We start from the raw sequence: 17,753 nt of genomic DNA, 5'->3' as shown, positions 1-17,753 counted from the left end.
AAATATATATATTTATTTGAAACATTTTCCATAAAAAAGACAATAGGGAAACAGATACAACATGTTTTACAACATTGCTTTGTAAATGTGGCTTCCATTAACACTGATCAAATCTTAACATATTTATGAATGAGTCCATCGATCGCGCCTAAGCTAACTCTCAGAGTTGTCTGGTGCTTCAGGGAGGAGAGGGGTGGAGGAGACAAGCTGAGTTGTGGCCCAGTTTCAGTGACCGTTTCCCGGGTAGGTGAGGATTCGACGCCCCGGTGGATTTGGAAAGTATGCTGCTCTTTGGGAGCCAGAGAAAGAGATGGGCAGCCTGGTGCTCCGGTGTGAAGCGACGTTTCCTGGTCGGACGTCGGTCCGGGGTCTTTCTGTGCCAGGAGTTTTTTCAGGAGACACGACAACTGAGGACTCAGGAGGACAACCAGGGCACCGCCAACACGGAGGACTCTGGACACACACACGCACACATCCAGCCATTTCAGTTTGGATATGACAAAAGACATGCTTATTTGGATTTTTTGGAAAACAACTGAAACATATCAACATGAACACATCAAAGTAGATACGGACAAATTGCAGTTTGTTTTTTTTGCAGTAGGAAATTGGTTTGTTTTGCTCATAAAAACATCTAATTAGAATTGAAAGGAAATTACCATTACTTTAAAAATAACAATATATATTATCGAAATACACAAACACAAACCTACAAAGTCCAACACACAGTACCAATTTCTGATTCTCCTGAAAGGAACAAGTGAAGCAGGCACACAGGGGGGGAACAAACCTCTCCATCTCAGCGACAATGACTGGCAGGTTGGCAGCCATGTTTGTTTTGGTGCCAAACTTCCTGCCAAACGGCAGGTCACAGATCACGGCGTCTACACTGGCGCTGGGCAGAGGCAGCACTGCACACACACACACACACACGCACAGGCAGGCACAGGCGCGCACACACTCACACACACACACACACACACACACACACACACACGCACACGCACACGCACACGCACGCACACACACACACACACACACACACAGAGGATGACAGATGAGCCAAGAGCAAGAGGCAATTTAACACACGACAGCTGGGTTCATGCTCTCACCTCCCACCCACTGATCCCATCCAGAACACTAAGCTTTGGAATCAACAGTGAACTAAATACACAGAGTAAAAGTCATAATCGCCCCAAATTTCACAATTCAATCTCTCTCAGACTTTAATGACTCTCTTTGTAAGTGTTAGCATTTTTCCAACTGCTAATTTCATTCACTAACAAAAGCTTTAAAGTGGCTGTAACATATTGCTATTTGAAGCCAGCCTCATGTTTATGTGTTCCCCCCAAGATATTTTACTTGGGGGGAAAAACTTACTGTATTCCAGAAACGGGTAGGTTTAATATTACACATATAATGATGAAATGTGAGTATAAAAACATTTTTGCTGAATCCCGTTACGATATATATTCAAATTGTGTTGAGCATGTGTGTGTGACACTACATTCAAACCTCTGTACTTAAGATGGCCAATAATTTGAAAAAAAATAAATATTTCACATATATTTGAGTGACTGATGATCATTAATTCAGGGACACGGGAGCATGTTTGACATCTATAGTAACAATATTGTAGTTCTGGCCTTTGATATTTTGACCATGTATTAAAAAACAAATATATATAGTACAACTCTATACTGTACAACAATTCAGTGCAGGTTTTATTACCCATGGACGAAGCTTTCAGCAGGTGTATCCTGTTTCCCAACTCCGCAAACTCTATGTTGTCATTGGCCCTCTGCAGCTGTCCATCATCAATGTCCACACCCAGGAAACAGGCAGCCTGAAGATCCCATTGAGAGCAAGACAAGCGATTATAGTATTATTATTCCACGTGCAAGCATTTTAGTATTACTAGAAATTACAGACTTTTATGATAATATGAAAACTTCTGACATCTAAATAGAGATTTGTAAAATCGTAGTAATCCATAACCAAAATGAAGTAAATCAGATAAAAATTTGCTCTAATTGTGAGAAGGAATACTTGTTGTATTAGTAAAAATTAGGGATGTCCCAAACCGATATACCATTTCGGTATTGGGGAAATATTGGCCAAAATGACTGGATCAGACATCGGAAGAAATAAGAAGTAAAATCCGATACGATACATTACAGTAAACATACCAAATAATTGCCTATTTACATATCGACTAAGCCATGAATGACATTCCAGGTTTTTTTTCTGTCCTGACCTTGTGTTCCTGCGCCGCTTCTATTAAGATGGTTCCCACCCCACACATTGGGTCGACAACACAGAACCCTGGCTGGGAAACGAGGAGAAAATACACAATTACTCAACACTGCATTCAACGCAACCGTAACTTAGGAGGCAATGTCACTTCTCAGTCTGACCGATGAGCATGCAAATGCTTTCGTACACAGACTGTGAAGTCGTGTACAACAAACACTCGAAGGAAAAAAAGAAAAGGTTGATTGAGGACAGCTTTAATGTACGGTCACATTTACTGAGACTAAACCTGCCATGCTTTTTTTTAATGGGATGAGTTAAACAAAGGAACCTTGTTTGCAGTATCTTATTATGTCCTCTGGTTTGCATTAATAAACAAAAAAATATAGATTATTGAGGTTGTTTCCTCATAGAAGTCATAAATGCACACACACACACACACACACACACACACACACACACACACACACACACACACACACACACACACACACACACACACACACTAAAGAATACAGCAGCTGTGTGTGTTGTAGAGCTGCAACAGTTAATCGATTAGTATTCGATTACTGAATTAATCTCAAATATTTTATAACAAATTAATCGGTTCAAGTAATTTTTAAGGAAAAAAGTGTCAACATTATCTGATTTCAGCTTCTTAAATGTGAATATTTTCTGGTTTCTTTGCTCCTCTGTGACAGTAAACTGAATATATTTGGTGTGGACAAAACAAAACATCATCTTGGGGGTTTTGGGAAGCACAATCCACATTTTCACCATTTTATGGACCAAAAAACGAATCGATTAATCTAGAAAATAATCGACAGAATAATCGAAATTTGAAATTGATCGTTAGTTGCAGCCCTAGAGTGTTGGTACCTGTATCTGAGCCAGTGACGCCATAGCCCAGGCTACTGTCGACCTCAGTCCTGTGGTTTTGATGTAGCTGCGGTTAGCCAGTGGTAACCTGGAGGAAAGAAAAAGAGAGGGATGCAGCATGCAGTCATCAGTATCAAGTGTTAGAGAAAGCGTTCCAGGCAGTTACCTGGTCAGAGGAATCCCCAGCAGACAGTGGTCGTCACTCAGATGAACATTTACCTGCAGAAAAGAGCAAACGGCGACAATAGAGTAACGTCTGAGAGGAAACGGGCAATATCAAGAGTTACAACTATAAAGTAATAAACAAAATTACCATTTTAGCGTGGGCACAATAACTCTATACATTTTCAATAAGCTTTCTTGGCATAATCATAATCATGTGTTTGCCAAAGCACGATTGACGACATTAACGAGAATTGGGGAATCAAATAACAATGACAATATAAAAACAGTACTAGTTAACAAGTAAAATTAATGAATAGAATACATAAACCAAATGAAATATACAGTAAGAGTCATATAGTAATCAAGCTAACATAGAAATTATTTAAGAGTTGTATCCAAACTTAAATATCAGTAACTGAATATCATATAACAGTCAAATTTGAAATCTATAATCGATACAAGCAGGAAGATTTTTTTTTTTTAAACACAGTGAAACTTTTACCTCCAGCTGTGGATTCTTCAGGTCGGCCTTCCAGCCAAGCAGTCTGCCCAAGCCGACTCCGATCACTCTGCTCACCTCCTGCATTAGACATGTTTTGCAAAAAAATATGCAATAATCTTCTGAACATACAGTGATAACTTACACCTCTGGTAAATACAGGAAGCTTTCTGTGTGAATGGAGGTGTTTTCTTTGTCTATTCGACAATTTGTTGGATAGATTAGCCATTTGATGCCACGGTTTGAATTATTCAACACTTTGCACAGAGTCCACAAATTGAGGAAATTGTTGCATTTCTTCATTTCAATTATTACATGATTCTCATAAACCTACACAAACACTGAACTGTGTTTTGTTGTGTTATAGATACTGTATTTGGACTTCCTCTACCTGTGTGCTGAGGAGTCGAGACAGAGCTCCGGTGCACTTGCAGCTGATCCTGAACGAGACCGGGACAGAGGAAGCGAACCCTGGTTTGATCCGTAGTTTCTTATCTTCTCCCCCACTTGTCTTCACTTAATCACATGGACACAAACGAGGAAGAAAAAAAAAAGAAAGAAAAGGAAGACGACAATAAATTAGAAAAAAATGGATTTTAAACATGCCTTATTTGAAAAACTGAAAAAACAAACACTGAAGTAAAAACTTAAGAAAAAACATAACAAATTACCATGTTCAACTTTTTCCACAGCGCAGTCCTCTGCCATGTCATCTATCTTCCTGCTGCTACTTTTCACATCTAGGTCTTTCCCTGTTCCTCTGCTCTGCAAACCAGTTTCTGACCTGGTTCCTTTTTTCCCATTTGGTTGACTCAACTCCATAACTATCCTCTTCTCCTCTTCATCATCTTCATCCTCTCTCTTTCCTTGCGTCTTCTGTCTCTCTACATTTTTTTCCCGAGTAGACTCCTCTTCATTATCCCTCTTCATCTTTTTCTCCAGCACCTGAGCTGCTTCCCCGCCACAGCCTTCTGCACTCATCTCGTACCCTCTCTGCACCGCCGCTCGTTTTCTCTTCCTCTCCAGAGTGTGCGCATCTTTTCCATCGCCACTCCTCTGCCTCCCGGTCCCACTTTCCTCCTCCTCCCGCTGCCCTTCGGCACTTTTTCCAGTCTCCACATTGCACCTCCCCTCCTCCTCCTCCTCCTCCGTCTGTTCTTCACTCCCTCTCCCCTCCTCCCTCTTACTAACCACACTCTGGGCAGCACTTGATGTGTTGACAGTAGTGCCTCTGTGAGCTAGCTCCCTCTGCAGGCGGCTCCACGTCAGTACGGCACTGGTCCATCGAGCTCCGTCGCCTAAAAGTCTGGACTGCAGCACTGAGGCCGCCTTTGCTATGGATATCACAGAGAATACAAATTAAGTTTTAGCAGCAAGAATTACATTTTGTGATACTTGTGTCTGTGTATTTAATGTGTCAGTCCGGTACCTGTGCTGGTGCGGGCAGACAGCTGTACCGGCGAGTCTTGTTTCAACAGGAGGAAGAGTCTCTCTGCAGCCTTTAGGTCGCTGACTCTGTCGATCCTCGCGGAGGAGCTGAACAACACTTTCCCGGGCATCTGACACACCTGGAAACAAATGACAGCAAAACAATTTGTCCTGCCTCCACGGTAACGGTTAGAGTTATTTATTTATATTTTTACATTTTGTTATATTTTGTACATAAATGCAGTTTTTTTTAAAATTGCAAATTTCTTTCTATTCTGCTATTGTGTGCTGTGTGAAACGTGCTGCTGCTGCACGACAATTTCCCAGCTTGGGATGAATAAAGTATTTATCTATCTATCTATCTATCTATCTATCTATCTATTTCTCTTATATTCTGTCCACTGTGCTGCTGTAACGACCAAATTTCCCATTGTGGGACGAATGTAAATTTAGTATCAAAGTATCAAATCGAATGCAATTTTAGTATCAAACCAAGGGGAAACACTGCGATAATATCGTTTATCGCAATAATTTCGGGGACAGTGTATCGTGCAACAACAGGTAGTTATCGTGACAGGCCTATTATTAACAACCTGCAGCTGATTCATTCTGGGATTTTAACCATCGCCTGACCACATGGTCTTTCACACCGGTGTCCACCAAGTTCTCTAAAAATTAAACTTGTGGAGCAAAAAGAACCCAGGGGCCCCAACTCGGGGGAGGGGCCCCAGTGAAACCCGGAACAGAAAGTTTGTTTTCATGTACAACTTTTAAAATAAACATTCATCTGAGCGGAACCTCTATTCGAGCCAGAGGATGTCCTGTCAGACAGGCTGAGCTCAGAGAGTAGAAGAAGAAAAACGACCCACATCCTCCGCCGCCAGCTTCCTCTCCACCTCGTCCGTCAAGAAACGCTCCATCCCGTTGCCGGCGGTGCAGTAGTACCGAACCGACCCCCCCTCGCCCCCCGGGTCAGACATCGTTGTCGCCCGATGCGCTCAGTTGTCACCGAACCCCACCGATTTACTCATTTAGAGGCCGAACCCCTCGCTTCTCTGCCCGTGATAGTCCGCCATGTTGGATTGTTTTGTTGACACCGGAACGGGAAGTGCGTCATCAGTTGTGCGCAGTGACTGGCCTCGGCCAGCAGGGGGCTCTCCGACACCGGTGGGAAGTTTTTTTTGTTTTGTTTTTTCTTTACACAAAAATAATCTGCATATTAATCGTGACATTTATCACAGTGTGAATGTGATCATTTTGCCAACGGTGCTCAGACTTGTTCAAATGGATTTTCGTTTTGGATACAAACACGCACACACACACACACACACACACACACACACACACTGTAATACCATTTGCCTTGTTGCACACATTAGGTAACACATGAAAACTTTCAACAAAACTGCAAATGTGCAAGTGCACGTACATGCACATATTGAAGACACACCAGTTCAGACACTACACACACACACACACACACACACACACTGAGATACCCATTTGCCTCATTGCACACATTAGGTATTCAGACATACACATGAAAACTTTCAACAAAACTGCAAATGTGCAAGTGCACGTACATGCACACATTAAGACACACCAGTTCAGACACCACACACACACACACACACACACACACACTGATACCCATTTGCCTCGTTGCACACATTAGGTGACACATGAAAACTTTCAACAAAACTGCAAATGTGCAGGTGCACGTACATGCACATATTGAAGACACACCAGTTCAGACACTAGACACACAGACACACACACACACACACACACACACACACACACATCTCTGCCTGCAGTCTTCTACCTGGAGGCGGCTCTGAGCAGATGTTCCTCCAAAGTGGGTGGAGGAACATCTCCAGTAAACCCGGCGGCTGCAGTCCCACTACGCACAATTCTCGCTCTGTGTCTGTTGGAGTCAGAGAGGTCCGCCTTGTCTCAACACTCATTAAGCCACTGTCTCTCCTCCTGCTCTGTCACACTCTGTCTGAACACTTTGAAATCTCTCCCCTCTTTTCCTCTGTCTAGCATCTTAATGACCCCCCAACATATTTAGTCCTGTTACTTCAGTTGATGTGTCACAAACCCCTCAAACGCTGGAGCCTGGAGTGACCCGCCGCAGCTGTGTCAAGAATTGTGGTCGGTGGATATATTCATAACGCAGCCAACACGGGTATTACATTATATTGATGTCGTATTGCATCAGCGGGTGAGGATTTGATTTCCTTTGAATCAGTGTGTCATTTCTGCACGTGTTTTATTCTCTTTGAGGTAATTGGCGTGCGACAACTGAGGTCAGCCACTAAAATGTATTTCTTTTTTGAGGAATCCAAGCTTCAAAATCCACCGTGAATCAAGACTCAAAGTACACTGCAAGAACTCACAGTACCAGTAATCATCTGATCGGACACAGTGGTTGTCTGGAAAGACTCGCGTAGTCCAAGGATGAGAGACATTTCTGATAAGTAGAGGAGGGAAGGATAAAGATCTAAAGATTTCTTTTTTATTTTCAAAAATTAGATATTAGTGTTTCGGTCAACTTTCTTGAGCCATATTTTGCGTGCACTCACATACATTTTGTCGTACACTTAATCTATATTATTATTTAAAAAACAGCCCAAAAAATGTGATAACAAACAGGTTTCATATCTTCCGTCATATGTCACGTCAAAATGCCTTAGATATAAATGTTATTTAATCAAATATAAAGTTGGATTTATGGGGCTTACCTTGCAATTCAGGTTTTGCCGTTTGTTTCCTCGTTCTCTGTAGAGTTTAGCCTATGACTACTTTTCATCAGCCCATACTATTGGACGTATTCATTTAGAAAGGAGATATTAATACTCCTTTCAACTGCTGCCATTTGCAATAATTAGCTCCGCCGCTGCTTACGTGAACACAACAGCCTTGCAAAATGGACGCCGTCTGGCACGCCAGCCATGGAGGATGATATATTGCTGTACATTAAAAACTTGTTTTCATATCCCCTCCACACCCCGTAAATGGACGGACGGAGGAGGCTGAGGAAAAAAGGGAGGACGGAGGAAAGAAGAGAAGAGCGGAGGAGAAAATGATCGCGGCGGGCACCAGCGGCACGGAAGTTGACGGGGAAAAGAGACGGAGAGAAGTGGGTGAACAGATTACACAGAGGAGGGCAGAGAAAACGGAAAACGTAATCATATTGGGATGCTGCAGCTCATAACCAAATGCGTTACTCAGGGCGCATGACAACGACCTTAACCACATCAGCACCTGGGTAACTCAGTGTGCTAAGTGAGGCCAAGGGATGTGGCTGAGGCTTCGGAATGAGGACGTGAGGGGAGCTTGTGTTTTGTGCATTTTTTGTTGGTCTGTGTCACCAACTTGTTAGATTAGGGTCAGGTTAAAGTTAGGGCTAGGCACGTAGGGATCCGTATCAGGGTTAGGGTCAATCGCCATGAGATTGACGTCAATATTACGTCCTCAACACTTGAATCCACCTGTCGTTCTTCTCCGGAAACCTCTCATCTTCATCCTTCACTTTATATTACTCCCCCCTTTTTCCTTTCTCCCTCTCTTCTGTCCCGCTCTCCTCCTCTCCACTTTCTTCCCCTTTCATCTTCACTTCACTGTCAGATGGAAATGAGACCTTTACAAATAGATGGAGCGAAAAGATGGGGGGGGGGGGGGGAATCAGAGCAAAAGCGAGGAAGGGTCGAGTGAGAGCGAAGAAGCAGGAAATTTCATCCATTTAACCATATGGGTGCGTCCATGCCCATTTCGGAGTGTTGATGTGTGTGTGTGTGTGTGTGTGTCGCTAGCGTGAGCACATTTAAATATTTACTGCTCTCCGAGGAGTGTGAAGTGTGTCGACGTGGGCCAAGGATCCATGGAGAGAGTAGAGCGAGGAAGAGAAAGAGAGCGGAGCTCAGCCAGCAGACACTGCATCAGACTGACAGGAGCCATCAAAATCAACAATACCGAGCAAAACGGGGGAAGAGCAGCAGGCTGGAAACCAGACTGGAGGAGGAAGATGCACGGAGCGAGGTGGGAGGAGAAGGAAATGAGGAAAAAGTGTGTGCACTGTCCCATTGTGTGGTTTTTATTGTGGCTGCAACCTTATGGTTTTTCTGTTTGATAAACATCAGCATTTCATCCTCAAATGTAATGTGACACCCTGCAATATTTATACTGTAATAAGTGAGCACACTAACTTTATTTTCCCCAATCATACTGATGTGATTATGTGCACCTAAAATTATCAGGGTACGTGTTTTTTCTTATCATATTCCATCTTACTTTAAATAAATCAACAGAATTCATAATCCACTGAGTTGCAATCTCCATTTTGTGAATTTCAATCACAAACTCTTTCCGTAGGCCATTTTCTCAGTTTTCATTTAGTGATTCATCCATCATTAGTTTCATACATCTGTTCTTTTCCAACTGTGATAAAATGTATTCCATATTTTTGTGGTGCAGTCTGGGTTTTTTTTTCTGTCAGTCTGCTTAGGGACACTTCAACTCTACAGACATACTGTCAGTTATTGGTGCTTGACAATAATTATAAACATAATTTTCCATATGTTAGTGTAATATTTCTTAGAATCTGGGCAGGCGGACAGTAGAAGTAGCAGCGCACCTTTGTCAGGTGTTTTAATTGATATTAATTAATTAGCCGTAAAAACCTAATTACTTGACATGCATTACATATTACATCAATAGAACGGTCTCAACAAAGCGGAGTGCTCATCCGTCTCTAAACACGATCTCTGTGGTGCGGCGTAATGGCGTCAGAGCCGGCGGCGACAAACGTGACATAGCCCATTGGTCAATGTCAATGATTGACACGTCTGTCGGACCGTCGGAGCCAGTAGAATCGACGGCCAGCCTCCAAATCCCTGTGAACAACACCATTCGCCAACCGTGAGGAAGTGAACGGACTGTGAGGAATTTGATAGGCCGAAGCCTTTCCACGTGAGAAACTCCTGCAACAATGACGAGTAGCCTTTGTACTAGGTAGCAGAAGCGGATTTATGGATCAAAACATCAAAGGAAAGACATAATTCATATATGTCGCTGATTGATATGAGTTTTGTTTTTAATTTTCTTCGGCCGCTTGTTCGATGGCGGTCGGTAGAGTGATAAGAAACACATTGTTGTGGATTCTGTGCGTTTGCTATGATGTGTAGCGTGCGGCGTTAGCATGAAATATCACGACCGTCATACATGGACATACATGTACAGTCATCGTGTTCATGCGACATGCAGGATTTAGCTGCTTCGTGCCGATTATTTTCTTGTTTAATCCATAAGTAGTTTGGTCCCAAAAAAGTCATAAAATGGTGAAAAATGTCGATCGTGTTTCCCAAAACCTCCAAGATGATGTTTTGTTTTGTCCACAAACCCAAATACATTCAGTTTACTGTCACAGAGGAGCAAAGAAACCAGAAAACATTCACATTGAAGCAGCTGGAATCAGAGAAGTTTGCCTCTTTTTTTCCCCATAAAAACTACTTGAACCGATTAATCGATTATCAAAACACTTGCAGATTAATTCAGCAGTCGATTACTAATCGAATCATCGATCAATTGTTGCAGCTCTACACGAAACCCTGAGGCCTGACAGTGCACAAAGCCCTTGTCCCAGATAACAAAGAACATCTCTCTCACTTCATAAAATCCCAAATTCCCTTGCCCTATATTCTCACAAGTAAAAAAAAAAAGAAGTTAACATCCCAGCACCAGCAAGGCCACGGTTCCGTTTATATATAAATAAAACAGCCGAAAGCCCTTGGCCTATTTTTTTTTTCCCCTGCTCTCTCTCTCTCTCTCTCTCTCTCAATGTTTGACACAGGCAGTTAGCAGCAGAGTTTGCAGCTATTACGTTCGTTTAAAAAAAAAAAAAGGACCTCTGGCTTCTGCCAGGGGAGACTCACATTCACGCAAAGAAAGCATTGTAAGAAAAGGTGCAAAGTAACTATTCTCGTGTGTTTTAATTCTCAACAGCCCAACTCAGATGGGGATTAGTTGGGTCATGTCTTACTCTTCCTGTCATTCAGAGTGGTTGCATTTCTTCTGCTCTGTGGCTAGGGGGAGGTGTCGGTTTACTGCAGAGCTAAAGTCCACCGCTGTGTCGTCTTGGTTAATCTCTTCAATGCAGGAGGCAGGAAGCGGGGGGAAGTGGTGAAGCGGCAAGAGAAGCTGGCTGCACACAAAACTGCTGCAGTCGGCGAGAGAGAGGTCAGATGTCACCGACGTGCCGCAGGTTAGTTCATGGCCACATGATGAACTGAAGATGTGCTCTGCTTCTGCTCTCAGTTGTGTGGACTGCGTGTGTTGACCTTTTCATTCATGCCACAGTATGTGACGATCATATGGGGGGAAAACAAGGAAGCACATCATGACATTTGTTTTTATATAGTCCACAATTGGCAGTGGTTGCTCTACGGCTCTGTTCACTGCAAGTCCACTATTCCCCCCCCCCTCTTCTCAGATGCTCCCCTGAATCAGGAATATCTACAGGTTTGTCGCCACACGCGCTGATAGGAACATATCATCATGGGCCAGCAGTTCTCATCAGACGAAGAGAGTTCCCGAGCGAAGGACGCCATCGGCTCCGCCCTCTACGCCGCCATGTGGGAGGCCGGCGCCGTGCCCGACCTGGGGGTTGTCCACCCGCTCCTCCTGGCCAATCACGATGAGAGTCCCGACCCCCAGGGCCGCCTCCAGGAGCAACTGCGACAGGTTAATGGGATTTAAATGGGAAGCGCGGCGGTACGCGTGAGTGATGGTGATGATGATGATGATGATGCTGCTGCTGCTGCTGCATATATGAGCACAATGTTGAGGAGGAGAGAGCTGCAACACGCGAGCTGAAACCGACCGAGAGGGTCAAATCCGCTCAGTCTTTGACCTGCAGGCGGGGGCGGACGCAGCGGGAAGGAAGGCGATGCTGTGGCCTCGAGACATTTAATGGAGCACCACTCCTGTTGCGGATTTGGGAAGAGCTCAGAAATCAGTACAGTGGCCAACAAGGTCCATATGTGATGATGACAAAATGACTGTGTTAATTCATTGTGTCCTCCGGTTCTCCTCGCTCTCCTCGCCCAGCTGCAGGGCGACTTTGGGACAAGGGCGCCCGCCTACCTGAGGGATCTGATCGGCCGACTGACGACCTTCTCGGACGAGCCGCGCCTGGCCGGCTTGGTGGGGTTAGTGGTCACCGTGGTGATGGACATGGCGTGCACACGGTCGCGCTGGTCACCGGGGGCCAAGGGGAAGTCAGCGGGGTCGTCGCCGTCGTCGTCCCAGGTAAAGTTTATTCCTTAATGTTTTTTTCAGTCAACTATGTTCATGCACAATTCCTCCCTAAAACCTATCCATCAATTTTTTATGCTTGAATTTCCACCTCCAGCAGCGAGTGTGGGAGCTCCAGGAGGTGATGGAGGAGTACCTGAAGCGCTGTCGGATCAACCTGAGCGACGCGAGCAGGCTGATCGGCGACTCCGTGCGACTCGAGGCGCAGCTCAGCCTCACCCTCACCCAGCTGAAGGCCTGCCTGCTGGGGGGAGACTGCGACTCCAGGTGAGCGAGGCACAGTGGAGGAAAGGGGACGGCGCCACACAGCGGAGCGCTTGGGGTGGAAGAAAAGAAAACGAGGCGACACGGGAGAATGCTGAATCCCGGAGAATATCGCGGGGAGCAGAGCGGCGGCCGCGTTCTCACGCGGTTTTGTCCCTTCCAGGTCTCTGAGGCACTGGGCCAGCGGAGCGGCATTCCACACCCAGATGTTGGTTCACCTGGCCGGACTCGAAGGTCGGGTGGAGCCCCTGGCCGCGAGGGCGGCGCTGGAGCAGTACAAGGAGGACCTCACCCAGATCATACCTGCATACAGGTCAGAAGAGATCCTGCCCTTTGTCGTGCACATGTACCACATGCGTGTAGAAGTTGAGACAGGAAAGCTTCTGCTGCACGTGTGGGTGATTTTATCCTCAACTTGTGTTTGTCGCTGACCCATGCAGAGGGCCCTACTTGGGGATTTCATCTCTCACCTCTTGTGGCTTGAGTTTTTTTTGGCGGAGCTCATACGATATACAACGGCAAGTGCAAACGGCGCAGGTGCAAACACTGACGACTGGTGTTTTTCCCCCGGAGGGCCCGTGTTGTCAGACAGACGCGCAGCGCTTCAGTGGAGGCAGGGGGCCGACGGCAATAGAGCACACTGACAGAAGAAGCCACGGTCCGCCGTGAGACGAGCTCTCCAGCCTGCGGCGAATATGACAGCACGAAAAACACGCGGGCGCACACACACACACGCGCATAAGAAACGTTTTTCAGACTGTCTCTAAAACTTCCAGTCAGACGAGCAGCCGCCGCAATCGGGGCGACGCACATGATCGATCCACGTTTCTTTCCGAGTGGGAATTTACAGAACTCTCAGGAGCTTGAGTGCAAGTGTTCCACAAGGTGACACATTCTTTGTCCTTCTTTTTCTTTCTTTCTCACCGCAGGCGATACAAGTCGGATACAGTGCGCGTCGTGAAGTGTCGCGGGGGTCCCCCGGCGGCGCGCGACCCCTCCGACGACCTGCCAGAGGAAGGATCCATGACGGGGCTCACCGTGACGGACAGAGAGACGGGAAGGAGTGTGACCCTCTCGTTGTCCGCCCTGGAGACCGAGACAGGTAGATGTTTTTGTCTTGTTAAGAAAGCCGAGGAAAACCGTCACGTTGTCTTTTCACTAAACTACTAGGATGAACTTTCCCAGGGAGCAGAGGGAGGGCCTCTGGGCCTGACGACACGTCCGTGCCCTCCTCCGTTAACCTGGACCGGATCACCTCAGATCAATACGCCCGGGCGTACCTGGGGCGCCTGTTCTCCGACGAGGGGCCTGTGGCGCAGCTGGGGGACTACTTCAACAAGGCCGGTGACAGCCTGCGAACGCCGCGACCTCCAGCGGGGCGCACGGACAGGACCGGGGCGATTGACGGGGCGGGGCGGGGCGACGGGCCGCCTCCTGAAGACCAGGCGCAGGGATCGGCCGGAGAGCGGAGGGCGGACGACGGGGGCGAACGTGAGGAAAGACACAATTATCTGGAGGTATCGGATCAAAGGGATGAAAGTTTGAAACTGAGCATCATGGAGACGCAGCCGGGGGAAAGACTCAATCACCAACTCGGAAACCTTTCAGCAGTTGATTAAATATGAACAAATATGAACTCAAATTTGATTGTCTGCCAGGCTAATTACTCAAGGTACTCAAAGTGTGAGTCACTCATTCTCAGCTTTTGTGCAATTACTCATTACAGAGCATGGTCAGTCGTCAGTGTGTGGCTCCGCCTCCGAGACACGGAGAGTTGGTCCCAGTATAGTGTCAAATACGGAGGAAAATGAAGGCACAAATCCAACTGTTGCAAATTGAAATTCATTTTCCCTTGTGGACATGTCCTTTGAAAACCAATGCCATATTTGATGATGGTGAATCACGAGGTCTGCAGTCGCACTTCGGTGGTCGCTACGCGCCGCGGCGGAACGGATACGTCCGTCCTTTTTTTGCTCAAAGTGTCGGTGGTTGTCGTGAGTGTCAACCTCACCTCCTAATAAACTTGTGCTGTATTTAACACACAAAGATTTCCAAAAATGCAATTGTTACATTTGTCACCATCCTGGAGGAGGGATTTGGTTTTTGTTAATTCAAAACTTCATTTATAAACAATTTTGGTTTTAGAATTGAAACAGTGGACGCGCTTTTATATGAGAGAGTGGGGCAGACAGCGCCCCCTGGTGCACGTTGTCCCTCTTTTATTCTCGTTTTTCCTATGTGACTACCTCTGGTGGGACATGGATGGACAAAAGGCCAAAAAAAGCAACTCTCATTAATTATCTTTTTTATTCTTAAGCAGAAGAGGGTCAGAGTGTCCTCATGTTCTCTACCTGATGGAATGTGTTCGGGTGGCCGTGACAACAAGCACATATGTCTGGATCTGTGTGTGTGTGTGTGTGTGTGTGTGTGTGTGTGTGTGTGTGTGTGTGTGTGTGTGTGTGTGTGTGTGTGTGTGTGTGTGTGTGTGTGTGTGTGTGTGTGTGTGTACAGTTGGTTGTAACGAAAGCGTCGCCCCGGCAACGGAAATTTGCCACAGTAACTCGACATCATCACGCCGCCCACGGCCTCTTAGCAGAGAACAGACGCTGACACAGAGTAACCTACTGTCGTATGTGTGTGTGTGTGTGTGTGTGTGTGTGTGTGTGTGTGTGTGTGTGTGTGTGTGTGTGTGTGTGTGTGTGCGTGTGCGTGTGTGCGTGTGCGTGTGCTGTTACGTGGGTGTCTGCGAGTCAAAGAGAGGAGGACTTGGTCGTCAACTTCTGCCAAGAGAAAGGGTGGGAGACAATCAAGTGAGACAAGAAACAGAGAGAGAGAGGGACTGAAGACGAGTGAAGGGGGGGAGGGAGAGAGAAAAGAGAGACGCTTTAATGTGAGGAAGAGAGATGATAGATGTTGGAGACTTGACTTTAAATCTTTTCTATTGCACTGATATTCATGCTCAGAGCAAAAATATTTTAATTTGGCAAAAAAACCCTGACGAGTGACGAGAGCAAAAGAGTACGAGGGGAAATAGAGAAATCTCTCATGTGAAATATGTGTATCTGAAGCCGAAAACCCATGTGAAATATCATTCTCTCATAAAGTTGTTACATCCAACGTGTTAGAGAAGCAATCACCTGTTCACCACATGCGGCGATGGGGAGATGAGTGAGAACAACAGAGCTCTGAATCTCTGTGGGCTCGTCATATTTCATATCACACATACGAGTCATCATGGTCGTGAAAAGATATCGACGAGTGCAACTCGGGGAGCTGAATAAGACCTGAGGGTGTTCAAGCACCATGTGGTTGTGCATACATATCATGGTTACAGAACTGTGTACAGGCCCTGTGGGCTCTTTTATTGGTTTCCTGACATGGAACTTGCTTGAAATACATAATCGCATTTTTTATTGTGTCCTTGTCAAAAGTACGCTGGGGGGGGGGGGGGACAAAACTCGTACACACGACCTAAAACTAATGGCGAGAAGTAATCTCAATCAGCGACGCGTTTGAGCACCTTTTCAAAGTCGTGTTAAATGCGAAAGGATAAATATCTACTACTGTGCACATGAACCGCATCAGCAATAATATGTGTACAAGCCTCTATTGTGGGTTAAGTAGACTGAAATATCCAATTTGCTGCTTCCTTGTGTTAAACAAACACACACACACACACACGCACACACACACACACACACACGCACACATACCGGATCTGGGGGAGAGTTCATGCTCTGGTATTTGCCCGACATTTAATTTCAATCCGGAACATGTGTGTGAAACACCTGCTCTAACATGGCTACATACACACACACACACACACACACACACACACGAACATGTCAGCTCACTGGTGCCATATTTTGTGCTCCTCCCTTCTCTCTCTCTCTCTCTCTCTCTCTCTCTCCTGCTCTTCAACATGCATTAACCTTCTCGACCCAATAAATGCCATTTGATCTGCTGGACGTGGGACGGCAGGGTCGGAGAGAGTAACTCCGAACATCTGAAGGACAGAATCATCGAGGAGATATGTGAAAAACACATGGTAAAATGCCTTTTACCTTAAAATTAACAGAGAAGTACTAACGCTCCTTCCAGTGTTGAAAAACTGCATGCACAGTATAGAGGGGTTTTCTCAAATCTTAAAGAAAATACTGAAATCAGTCTCGTTGTCCTATTTATGTCTGTTTTATTAAAAAGCCCTCGCTGTCAAGTTCTGAACCAGTCGAGGCGGGCGAATATTGTTTTTTTACAATATGTATCATGTGATAAAAGCACACGACTGAAGGCAGGATGTGACTGTTGACTGTAGCAACAATTTCGTGTCAAATCCGCAGACGTTTTAATCAGATTACGATGGGGGAGTCAAACGGCTTGCAATCTGGTTTCATATAATCATGGAGATGTAACGATGACATACGGCTGTGTATGAGCAACACAACAATAATAACAGATTGCGAGATCGGCAAATGATACGGAACATGACGGGACCAAGAATAGAGCCCTGTGGCACACCACACACTAACAGGACTCGTGAGGACACACTACTATGTAGATAGGATTAATGTACTTCATCATGTACTGTATGTGCAGTTCCAGATATAATCACACAACCTCTGAACCTCTCCAGAATGAAGTCGTGGTTCATAAAGTGTCTTGCAGGTTGTTCAAGTCCCAGCTGTTACATTTGTACGGCAAGACAGTTGTTTTTCTTCCATCCGCATTCAGTCCGTCCACATTTGTGTTTAATACTTCGCTTTGATTTTCATTCTGGCCATCAGGACCGTTCCGTCGCTGACAAAATCTAAGTTGCAAATATTCGCTGGTCTCTGCTGGCGGTTTTAACATTGTTATTCCCGGCGCTGACCGAGCTGTCATCCCCGACCTCCGAGACAGGACGGGGATGATTTCTGACTCAGAGACGGAACTAAATCATCAGGAACTT

At 45.6% G+C, this 17,753-nt stretch overlaps 2 protein-coding genes across 9 annotated transcripts; one reads left to right on the top strand and one right to left on the bottom strand.

Annotated features, from left to right (window-relative positions):
• Window positions 1-4: 4 nt before the first annotated feature.
• thumpd2 (THUMP domain containing 2) lies at window positions 5-7,413 on the bottom strand. Of its 3 annotated transcripts, none has more exons than XM_035606463.2 (11): window positions 7,329-7,413; window positions 5,226-5,364; window positions 4,468-5,130; window positions 4,188-4,312; window positions 3,800-3,877; window positions 3,299-3,351; window positions 3,133-3,220; window positions 2,258-2,329; window positions 1,732-1,846; window positions 791-911; window positions 5-453 (listed from the first exon to the last, which is right to left on the bottom strand). In XM_035606463.2, exons 2-11 carry the CDS (start codon window positions 5,353-5,355, stop codon window positions 108-110), a joined length of 1,791 nt encoding a protein of 596 aa, XP_035462356.2. In that variant the 5' UTR covers window positions 5,356-5,364; window positions 7,329-7,413; the 3' UTR covers window positions 5-107. The 3 variants fall into 3 exon arrangements, with proteins under 3 accessions (XP_035462356.2, XP_035462355.2, XP_035462354.2); XM_035606462.2 differs by lacking the exon at window positions 7,329-7,413 and adding an exon at window positions 7,050-7,256; XM_035606461.2 differs by lacking the exon at window positions 7,329-7,413 and adding an exon at window positions 6,094-6,332.
• A 3,293-nt stretch (window positions 7,414-10,706) lies between these two features.
• On the top strand, window positions 10,707-17,033 carry LOC118283970. 6 transcript variants are annotated; one of them, XM_035606468.2, is made up of 9 exons: window positions 10,707-11,180; window positions 11,315-11,489; window positions 11,585-11,613; window positions 11,718-11,968; window positions 12,335-12,535; window positions 12,639-12,808; window positions 12,969-13,118; window positions 13,735-13,907; window positions 13,991-17,033. In XM_035606468.2, the coding sequence occupies exons 4-9, from the start codon at window positions 11,783-11,785 to the stop codon at window positions 14,422-14,424; spliced, it is 1,314 nt and encodes a 437-aa protein (XP_035462361.2). In that variant the 5' UTR covers window positions 10,707-11,180; window positions 11,315-11,489; window positions 11,585-11,613; window positions 11,718-11,782; the 3' UTR covers window positions 14,425-17,033. The 6 variants fall into 6 exon arrangements, with proteins under 6 accessions (XP_035462361.2, XP_035462359.2, XP_035462363.2 ...); XM_035606466.2 differs by lacking the exon at window positions 11,585-11,613 and having other exon boundaries at window positions 11,385-11,489; XM_035606470.2 differs by lacking the exon at window positions 11,585-11,613 and having other exon boundaries at window positions 12,341-12,535.
• Window positions 17,034-17,753: the final 720 nt, after the last annotated feature.

This window comes from Scophthalmus maximus, chromosome 10 (assembly GCF_022379125.1).
Source record: "Scophthalmus maximus strain ysfricsl-2021 chromosome 10, ASM2237912v1, whole genome shotgun sequence".
Classification (NCBI taxonomy): domain Eukaryota; kingdom Metazoa; phylum Chordata; class Actinopteri; order Pleuronectiformes; family Scophthalmidae; genus Scophthalmus; species Scophthalmus maximus.
This window is presented reverse-complemented; position numbering and strand designations above follow the sequence as displayed.